Raw genomic sequence first — 10,961 nt, 5'->3', positions numbered from 1 at the left:
CCACCTGTTATCATATGACATCAGTCAGTTCAAAGTTCAAAACAAAATAAAATTAAAAATTCCTTCCAGTAGCTCCTTAGAGACCAACTAAGTTTGTTCTTGGTATGAGCTTTTGTGTGCATGCACTATATATAAGGGTCTGGTGACTTCTGTTTCAGTGTACAGTATCTGAAGAAGTGTGCATGCACACGAAAGCTCATACCAAGAACAAATTTAGTTGGTCTCTAAGGAGCTACTGGAAGGAATTTTTTATTTTATTTTGTTTTGACTATGGCAGACCAACACAGCTACCTACCTGTAATTCAAAGTTCAAGCCACTGGAGCAGGCAGAAGCTCTTCTCTGATCTCAGTCCTCTGGTCTCAGATGTTTTATTGTTAATTTCTATTCTACAGCTTGATAGTTTTTATTAGGAAGCCTGTAGAAACCTAGTTTTCAGTGGTCCCCTGGCCAGGAAGTTTGAGGAGTTCCATGAGGCTTACCCTTCAGTAAATGTGCTCACAGTTGTCACCTTGCATCACCGTTGCCCAGTAAATCCTAATCACTGGATACCACAGCTGATACCCAGGGCCGGATTTAGGTGTGATGAGGCCCTAAGCTACTGAGGGTAATGGGGCCCTTTATGTGTCCCGCTGTCCTTTGTCAACAACAAATTGTTGCTGTTTTTTGTGTAGAATATAAGCTATATAGTAATTTATGGACCTAATAGGTATCTAAAGCCATTTTATTTGTTTTTTTACCTTATATTTTGGAAATGTACATCCAGTTTTTGTTTCCTTTAATTTTTTTTTGGGGGGGGGGCAAGAGAGTGGGACCCTAAGCCATAGCTTGTTCAGCTTATATGTAAATCCGGCACTGCTGATACCTCTTCTCTTTGAAAGAGGGTGAAGAGAAACAATGAAATTTCCTTCACCAACAAAGGACAAACATGACCACATTTTCCCTTTAAAAGTTTTGTGAAAAACTCAGTGTTCTGGAAGAGAAATAAATTGTAATAGTGAGCTGCCAGTCATTGTGCTTAAAAGTTTTTGAACCCGGGCCAGTTCCAACATAATGCTCTTCACTGTTTCCTCTGTGAATGCATGGAGCTGCCAGAGCTTCCAAGCCTCTTTCTGAGCACCACAGATGAGACCATTAGTGCACCTGCAGTGCGCTCTGGAAGGAGGCAGAATGTGCCCTTGAGCATGGGAAAGTGGGTGGTCCTCTTGGCTCATGCATTCTGTCCTCTGTACATCTGGGGCCATGGGACACCCCACAAGAAATGCTTCTTCGAGTCAGTGAATTTATGCCCCCCCCCCAGCTACACCCATGCCTGCATCTTGATTATGAGTTTATGCTGAGAAGGAATAGCTTCTTCACAAGTTTAATTGTACCTCCTGGCCTGCCTTGGGTTTTTATCCAATATCACTCCATGATTTGGGTCTCATGATCCTTCCATCTTGATTTGCAGGTTCAGATATTTTTGTGGTGTTGCTTTTCTTCCCCTTGCCTGTCACAAGGACCCATCCAAACCACTACTTCCTTCCTATAAAAGAACAGTTGAAAAACAATGTAGCCGGGCTAGTTAGGAAATAAAATATAGAGCTGTGGGCCATAGGAAAGCAGTTGAAAAAGACTGAAAATAAAGATTGAACTAGCTGGTGTCTGCAGGCACTTGCCATCTGATTCTTAGACTTGAAGCAGACAACAGGCTTTCCCCCTCCAGACTCAATGACAGAAGCCTCTTGTGGTGTGTACATTCTTCCTAAAATTTGCCTCTAGTGACCAGATTTTGTAATTGTTTGACCAGAGGTGGCAGTGGGGCTAAAGAGATATGTGTGTACAGCATGGGGAATTAAACATTTTCCAAATCCACTTTTGATGCTGTTAAAATCCGTTGCTTGTCTCCAGCGCCCACTAACTGGAACTGAATCCCTGGTCTTTGCCAAATCAGTATTACCATTTAATAAATTCCTAGTTACATGTAGTAATTTCCTTTAATTACTGGTTACAGTAATTTCTTAATTAGCTATCTGATAGTAGCTTATGATTAATTCAGAATTGGCTATCAGGACTAGCATTCAATTTCTGCAGTGGGGGGAACAAATTAGGAGAGGTGGAGATTAATCACATCTATTAAATTAGAGGGTTTTTTAAAATGCCACCCGCACATTAGATGTTGTCTTTAAAGCACAAGAAATACCAGGTGAGCACAAAACAGTATCTTTTTAAAACATGAAGACACCTGTCTGGTTCTCCTCTTCTCGTGGCTGGCACTTCTCTGGCTCTGGGGTTGCCTGTCCTGGTCAAAAGCCACATGCTGTGTGTTTCCATAGTGCAAGACGAGGCCTGCCAGCATCTTCGGCTGGCCTTGCAGCTGGGCTGTGTGTCTCTGTTGAGCAGGCGTTGTGGTGGGTACCCTGTTGGACTTTAACCGGGGAGGAAGTGCCATGTTAGTACAGGCTTGAAACTGCCAATCCCAATATGCCAATACAGTGGGGTATCAAGCGATCTCTATCTCTGCCAGTGCAGCAATGATGGAATTGCTCACATAATGGCAAAACAATTGAGTTTAATTCAACAAAACGGGTGAACTGGATCCAGTGATGCCAGCTTTTCAAAGGCTGGTGGTCCTTTATTTTTCCAGTGCCCCGCCAGGGAATCTCACTGCCCCCCGCATTAGGAACCTCTGGCTTAGACAAGGGGGGGGCAATAAATAAAGGCAATAAATAAAGATGGCTGAGGCAAAGCTCAGCAGCAAAGGCTCCTGACAACCAACACTTATTGATTTACTGCCACTGCACAGCAGGCACATCCAGAGGTTGGGGGGCAGGGTGGAGGGGCTGCCACTTGCCCTCACGCAGGGCCATGAAGGAGAGGGGCCTGCTCCCGTCGGGGCCACCGTCTGCCTTGCAGGAAACGTTTCTCCCTTCTCCGACACAGGGGAGATGTGGGCGCAGCAACTGGCAGGAGACCATCCTCGGGCAAAGAAGAGGGTCCTGCAGGCAAAAGAGCTTCTGTGGGGAGGAAGGGCAGCCCCCTCCAAGAGCCCATGGGGCACCCCACTCCAGGCCCAGCCTGCCAAGATGGGGGGCAGCTGCCTCCCCGCAGCCGGGTTCCTCTGGCTCAGACGGCCTCTACTGGGGCCCCAGGACGGCCTGGAGGTCCTCGGGGACCGACCCAACGATGGTGGCAATGTAGAGGCCCACCCGATGCAGAATCTCCTCCTTCACGGGGAGGCGATGGCACCTGGCGCGCACCAGCTTCTCCTGGAGCTTCAGGACCAGGTCCACCACCTTGACCTCAGACGTGTCCTTCATCCAGGCCCAGATGTTCACCTCCGAGATGGCTTCCAAGTGCAGGGCCTCCAGCTTGTGCATCATCTCCAGGTGCCTCTGGCGGCACCAGCCATCAAAGTTCAGGGATCGGATGAAGCGCCTGTACAGACCCACCCAGTCCCCCTTCAGCACGCAAGTTAGCTGAGGCCCAGCATGCTCCAGGGTCTTGAGGAAGTCCTCCTGCTGGAAAGGGTGGATCTGAGGGGGGTTCTTCCAGGGGGTGATGGTCCTCTGTAGCAGCATGAGGCTCGCCATGTAGTGCTCTAGGGGGATAATGAAACTCTGCGTGAGCTCCAGGAGGTGGCGCTGCAGCAGGGTGCTCTGGGCATCGGAGGACTGCTTCTTGTGGATGCCCTTGAAGAGCTGCTTGATCAGGGTCTTGTCCTTGTGCAAGAAGGTCTTGTAGGAGGTGTAAAGTCCCGGCTTGGCATCCAAAGTCTTCAGCTTGGCCAGCTTCTTCACCTCGACCTGCTTGGGCAAATCCCCGGGCATCTTGAGGTCCCCCAGGCACAGGATGTGTGGCCAGTGCTGCAGAGTCTTGATGAAGAAGGGGTTGGTGATGCCCAGGACAACACTTGGCGGGGCCTGCATCTGCGTCGTGTACTCCTTGAACTTGCTGTCGTGGATGGTGAAGTAGGGGTGGAAGTCGCAGCAGAACTTCAGGGGGGCCAGGCAGCTGGTCAGGGCGAGGACCATCTCTGAGGAGGCGGCAGGCAAAGGTGCCATGACCATGAGGGGCTCCCCCAGAAGAAGCAGCTCCCACAGCGCCTGCAGGTGGATCAGCACTGGCTAGAAGCACCTGAAGAGGTCCAGTTCATGGATGCTGGGGAGGACTAGGGGGGCAGGCAAGAGGTTCTCCTGATTCTGGGGCTTGGCGGTTCTGGAGCCAGGCTTGTCCAAGCGGGACGGAATCCTCACCTGAATGACGACGCCCATCACTGGGAGATTGAGGGTCTGGCCAGGCACAGGAGGCGGCCACTGGTCAATCTCGCTGCACGCTGCCTCCAGACACGGGTCCAGCTTGTCAAAGTACTCTGGGGCTATGAGCTGCAGCAAGGCCTGGAAGAGGTTCATGTAGGGGAGGCGAGACACCAGGACAAGAGACTTCTGGAAGTAGCCTCTCTTCACAGAGCTGTCCTTGACTTGCCGGAAGAACACATAGCCAGAGTAGTGTGCAGGGTCTCTCTGTAATGATACTGCAGCTTCCCTATTACAGTATATTCAAAGTCATCCCCAAACAATGCATTTTGCTCCCCCGCAGACTGACGGAAGTGAAAGCTGAACTGGGTATCTCCAAGGGTGCCTGAGTATGAGTCGGGGAAGGATAGGTAGCAGGTGCTTGTTTTCTCTTTTTCCGTCAAGGTGTAGTCAGGGGGATACACCAGCTCCACTGCCTGGCCCAGCTCCAGGTCGAAGGTGATGGAGCACACGCACTCCAGCCATGCAGGCGCCCTCAGGGCAGCACTGAGCCACCGCCGCCGGCAGAGGGACTCCCAGGCCCCGGAGAGGAGAGGCAGCGACAACAGTGCATGGCCTCCAGCCCGCCCGGAGCCTCTACAATGTATTTAAGAGAACACTGTAAACAACTGATTTTTTTTTGTCAGGATTTGAGTATCACTTGTAATGTATTAAAAGCTAAGGTAAAATTGGATTATTTAAGAAAAATAGAGAAAATAAGGGAAGCAGTGGAAAAAGATTGAAAATGGTAACCATGGAAGGGTGGAGGGGAGTCAAAGGATTCAGGGAATCCTAAAGGATGATGTTTATTGTTTGAATTTAAATTGGCAACGTAAAGCTCAATAAAAATGATTTATTAAAAACCCCCAGAAATTACCCCTCATTATGGGGGAGGGGGGTCCCCCGCTTTTATACCATGACCTTCCAGACTCTGCCTCTGGTGTTTCCTGGGCTTTGAGTTCCTCTCCTTGCGCTGCCCACCCACCTCCTGCATCCTGATTCCACAAAGGTGGAAGTTATCCTATGAATAAAAAATAAAAATAAAATCCTTCAAAAAGGAAAAAGGAAAATGCAGTTCTGTTGAATTGCCTGGGTTATTGGAATGTTAAATGTGCACTATATATCTGAATGAAAGGAAAAATTGTGGCAGGCAGGAAACATGGATTATTTAATTTTCAGAGTAAAGGCAGGTGTGAGCTATTTACGTGATAAATTCAGGAAAGAGAAAGCAATACTCCAAATCCAGTGGCAATAAGCAAATCTCTAAAAATACTAGGGGACTGGTCAATTTATTTAAGCTGAGTTAGAGCTTTCTTTCAGAAAGAGAACTAACCAGATGTCTCTTTATTGCCGCATACAATGCGCCACTCACAGTGCAACGATCCATCAGGGGTCTCGAACTGGCACTACAAAAAAGTGTCTGGCACATTTTTACAGAAAGACCCATGTTCTCACAACTTTTGTGCATCTTTGCACTTGACAAATAGCTGTTTGACTCCGGTTTTGTTCTGATTCACTATTTTGTCAAGCACAGGAGGGCCCCTATTCAAGTGGCCAGCAATGGTGGCCTCCAACTTGCTGTTTCCTTTCCTTTTCTTTCTTTGTTTCCCCCTTGACAGACACTTGTGTACTTTCTCTATCATGTATCAGGACATCTGGGGGGGGGGAGGGAAACCGTTTTCAATGATTTTACAACAAAAAAAATCACACAGCATGTTAAAAAGAGGTCTGAGTGACTCTGGTGGGATGCAAGAAGAGACTGTTCGTCACTAAGTTCTCAGGCTCTCTCTCCCCCCCCCCCAATATACTTAATGTTGACAGTTAAAACTGGGGTGTAAATAATCAATATGATTGCATTTGTTTATGTGTTTAAGTTATAATGAATATTCTAGTACTAAAATTTGGATGCAAATCTTTTCATTGTTTGCGTATTTTGATTTTACTTCAGAATTATCACAAATGAATTTACTTTTCTTTGTTCCTACAAGAATCACACACTAAATACTGTTTCCCAAAATGACACATGGTATTGGGGTTTTGCTGGGAACTTGTTTCCCCCACTGAAATGTGAAAACCAATTTTTGGTAATTGAAGCCTGAAAATGTTATTAAACTGAAGACATTTGAGAATCTCCGAAATAAAATTGACTGAAACTTTTGAAGCAATTCCGTGTTCAGTGTTACTGCTTTTCCTGATAAAGCAAAAAGTAATGGTACTGAAATTATTGCTGGCTGGCTGTCCTATGACATCCTGGGGTTTCCATGGCTTAAGTCACTCCTTCCATCAATGAGATTCCTTGATTTTCCATTACCTTATTATATGAGGTCAAGTTTTTGGAATGATTTTATGTGGAAGCCAAATAAAGGAGTAGCGGTGTACCAAATTTGGTTCTTCTACCAAACAGGAGCTGAAGTTATTATCTTCCAACTCTTTATTTACCCCTTATCCTGCAGTTCTTATGTTTGCCTATTACTACTGCTATTGTTATTTCAGCAAAATAATTGCATGAGTGGAATGACTTTTGTTTGCGCAACGGAACTTCTCCCCCCCCTCTTCCCTCTGCCCCCTAAATCTGTTTTGTAGGTTCCCTCAACCCTTTGGAGCAGATTTGGGGACAGGGCAGGGCCTGTGTGGCAGTGGGCAGGGCAGTGGGGGTCCTGTTGTGCAAGCGGAAGTTGTTCTGTTCGCTCAATTATTTAGTTGAAGATTGCCTTCTGTCTTAAATCAATTCTATGTTAATTTCATTGAATAACCCCTAATTCTATTATTACAGTACATAACAAAATAAGAAATTGATTCACATTTACAACTTTTAATCTACCTGTGATTCAAGCAGACTTTTACTACCAGTAGACCCAGAACTCCCGTCAAATATACAAAAACCTACCACAAATAATTCCTGCTACTAAAACACCCCAACCTCAGATATATGAAGGCCAGACGTTGATGACCCATGGGAGGAGAGACCAGGGCCAGCCCAATATATTTCAGTGCTTGAGGTAAAACACAAAATGGTGGCTCCTTCCTCTCCTGGAACGAAGGAGGTAATAAAGACCTACATTAGGAACAATGAGGAAATAAAGATATACACTGGGATTTGATGTCCTGTGGCTCCTGCCACCTGAGGAGGGTGCCTCACCCTGCCTCATGGGTGCACTGGCCATGGGAGACCAAACCTCCTATGTGTTCAAATTCCCACTCAGCCATGAAACTCACTGGGTGACGTTGGGCCAGTCACTGCATCTGAGCCTAACCTACCTCATATGGCTTTTGTGAGGATGAAATAGAGAGAAATAGAGAGAGGGAAAACCAGTTACGCCACCCTGAGCTCCTTGGAGGAAGGGCGGAGTATAAATGTAATAATAATAATGATGTTGTTTGTTGTTGTTTAGTCGTCTTAGTCGTGTTGGACGCTCCATGACCCCATGAATCACAGCATGCCTTGGCAACTCTCATTTTCTTCTCAAAGTTTCTACTTTTTTATGTCCATGGAGTTTTCATGGCAAAATACTGGAGTGGGTTGCCAGTTCCTTCTTCAGGTGGATCACATTTAGTCTAAACTCTTGGCTGTGACCTGTCCCCCTTGGGTGGCCCTGCGCAGCACAGCTCAGAGCTTCCCTTAGTTATTCAAGTCCCTTTGCCACAACAAGGCAGTGATCCATGAAGAGGAATAATAATGACAGGGTTGCCAGATTTCAAAAAGCAAAAACCAGGACACCCAAAAAGTTATTGAGCTATTTTGTTTTACAAAAATGCCCCCAAAATGTGATTTTTCTGGTTCATGGTGGTGGTCATGAGGTCTCAAAGAATTCCTATGAGCACTGCCCTTTATTCTCCCACAGTAGATTATGTTCATGATGAAGTACTGAAACTCCTCAAAGCTACTTGGTTAGGGACAGCCCTATACTATTTATTCAGAAGGAATGTCAGCTGAATTCACTGGGACCCATTTCCAAGATATTTGTGCACAGTATTTAAGATATTGAAGTGCCTTCGGAAGGCATGAAATACTGAAGGAAAACATTGCTCTCCCCCCCCCCCCCGCCCTCCAGAATTATAGCCTACATCACATCAGCCTTTCTGAATTTTGGGTCCCCAGATGTTGTTAGACTACAACTCCCATCACCCCCACTCCATAAAACACGATGTCCACTGGGATCACGCTGCCTCCTGGCCCACCCAGAATTCAGTTGACCCAGCCATTGCCATTGGACACAGTGGGAAGATGCGCCACAAGACCCTCTGCATTTCACACCATGCATTTCAAGCTGGCCTGGTTTGACCCAGGCAGAAGCAGAACAGGGCTGAATGTGAAAGCAAGTTGCAATAAAAACCTACCAGCAAAACCCATCCTAGGCTATTATTAATCTTTTGAGTCATGCCATTCCTTTTTGATGTTTGAAAAATGTGACTTGACCTCTAATGCTCTGTTAAAGCAAGGTGCTTGTTATTAGCTCTCTGAAATATGAATCTCTGCCTGGTATTTCTCTTGCAACCCATCCTGCGCAGAAGTCAGAGGCTGAAACATATTTGTGGCAGGTTAATTTTTACCTCTTAAATCTGGCAATATATTATGATTTATCTTTCCTTCAGTAATTTTTTTCTGTTCTATCACTATTCTCCTATTCATGCATCATCAGTATGGAGATTTTGGTTTCTTCATACGCACCTATAATCTTTCCAGCCTGTGGTTTATATGCCTTCATCCAAGCATCAAAACCATCTCATAGCTCATTGCAAGAATGTCTAGTATTATGAGAGCCTGGGGCTCTTCTGACAGCTGACAGAAACTACCTGAATGATCATTTTTTAAACTGGGTCCATGATTAATCTCTGAGAAATAGGCTAGTTCATATCATCTAAGTGAATTTTGTCTAGTGATCATTATTAATTCCAACAGTAAAAGTGTGCCCTTTTCAGAAAGCTACAGGTTTGAGAAAGAAAATTTAAGACTTTCTTTTCCTGCTATGAGATTATTCGCATCCCTTTCTGGTTTGGAGGTAGGGATTACTTCAGGGCATCACAGAGCAGCCCTAACCATGTCATGGGATGCTCTTGTCAGATCTTGTGGAAACTTGACCTCCTTCAGACTCCTGCCCCCATGCATCTCCAAAGCTTTCATTTCACCTTCCTATGCCCATTTCTGAAGCCGCTGGTCTCTTTTATTCCACAGTCCTTCTTTTCACCCATTTTCACCCCTATCCATGCCCCCTTCTTTTGTGTAACCTCCCTGGGACACAGGCCACTCCCATGGGCAGCTCCCGCACATTGCAACTGCAAAGTGCCCCTTTTCACCTTCCACCAATTCATGAAACCACCATTTCTATTCTGAAACACCTTCTGTACTTCCATTTTTGTCTTAACCTCAGTTCCACTTCCTCCTGCTCTTGTTCTTGCAACCCCTCCAAGTTCACCTTCATCCCCTTTCCCCTCCCTCCTCCTCTTTCCTTTTCTCTTTTCTTCCTTCAGTTATCCCCCTAAATCCTACCACCTGAAGCAGCTTGCTGCATATATGGGCAATGACTCTAGCATTTGCCCATGATCACCTCATCTTTGGGAAGCCACATGGGCGACTAATTCACAAAGATTTCTGGCTTGCAGTTAAAATTCTGTTTACTGGCACACTGTTCTGGTGCATGTCTTGGAGAGGATGTCTGTTCTTACTTGGCTATTAAGCAATGACTCTCACCGAAAAATATGGGAAAGAGGAATGAAGACAGCATGTTGTAATCTCAAGTTGCTTTAAAGACAGATGGTTCCCCTAGGCAGCCCTCACCATGACCTTCTGAAATAACTTAGTTGCAGAATGCATTCTGACTTCAGAGCCTCTTCAAAATGAAAAGGAAGACTCCCAAGAGTGTCACATACAAAATCCAAAGAGAGTTGCACATTTTCTGCCTAATAAAGGTAAGATTTTATTTTAGATTAGATAAGATTTAAATTTCTTTCCTATGTGCATTTTGTCCCCACAGAAGGAATTGTGTTCAAAGCAGTACACAATATATGAAACAAAAAACAAAACAAAACACAAATATCAAGGATCATGATAGCACAGTACTATCATTTCAAGAAATCCCATTACGGTATTTCAATAATATTCCAGACAAAGACTCATTTCAAAACAAATTAACAATTCTCTAGGCCTGTACAGTTGGAAGATTTTGTAAGGAATTGAATATGTCACAATCCATCCCCCAGAAGGCGCCTCCATCTCCTCCATCCACATCTTGGATGCAAGTGAAATGTTTAGCTGTGGAAGGATGTGGATGTGAGCGAGAGTTTGGGAAAGCTGGCTAACAAGGAGCCATGAGGAGAGGAAGAGCACATGTTGTTTGCAAAGAGATGAGTTTGTGAGCCAGGACTGAAAAGACAAGACAAGATGCTTCTAGACATGCAGAGAAAGCTGTGGAAAGGCTGCCTTGTACCCAAGTCACAGGTGTATGGGGGGGGGGCTGGGGCTTCACTGTTACAGGCAGGGTGGGGGAGGTGAATGAGGGCAAGCACCCTGAGCTCTGTGTTTTGGGGTGACCTGTGCCCAGCACTGGCAGCTGTGGCCAGCAGTGCTATGACCCACCACCTCCCTAACCAGAGCCATGCAGAGAGAGAGGAGACAGAGGACCTGGGCAGTTCTGTCTCTGCTAAAGGAGGAGCAAAATAAAATAAATATAAGGCAGGGGTGGGGCAGGGAG

At 45.8% G+C, this 10,961-nt stretch overlaps 1 protein-coding gene across 1 annotated transcript; it reads right to left on the bottom strand.

The window, feature by feature from the left end:
- Window positions 1-2,697: 2,697 nt before the first annotated feature.
- Window positions 2,698-5,915, bottom strand: LOC117049265 (protein DENND6B-like). The gene is given in 3 exon segments (XM_033154026.1): window positions 2,698-4,533; window positions 4,536-4,869; window positions 5,728-5,915. Coding segments are annotated over 3 exon segments (1,941 nt in total). The 3' UTR covers window positions 2,698-3,114.
- Between the last annotated feature and the right edge of the window lie 5,046 nt (window positions 5,916-10,961).

This window comes from Lacerta agilis, chromosome 1 (assembly GCF_009819535.1).
Source record: "Lacerta agilis isolate rLacAgi1 chromosome 1, rLacAgi1.pri, whole genome shotgun sequence".
In the NCBI taxonomy this organism is placed as follows: Eukaryota; Metazoa; Chordata; class Lepidosauria; order Squamata; family Lacertidae; genus Lacerta; species Lacerta agilis.
Note: the sequence above shows the minus strand (reverse complement) of the source record. Positions and strands in the feature narration are given on the sequence as shown.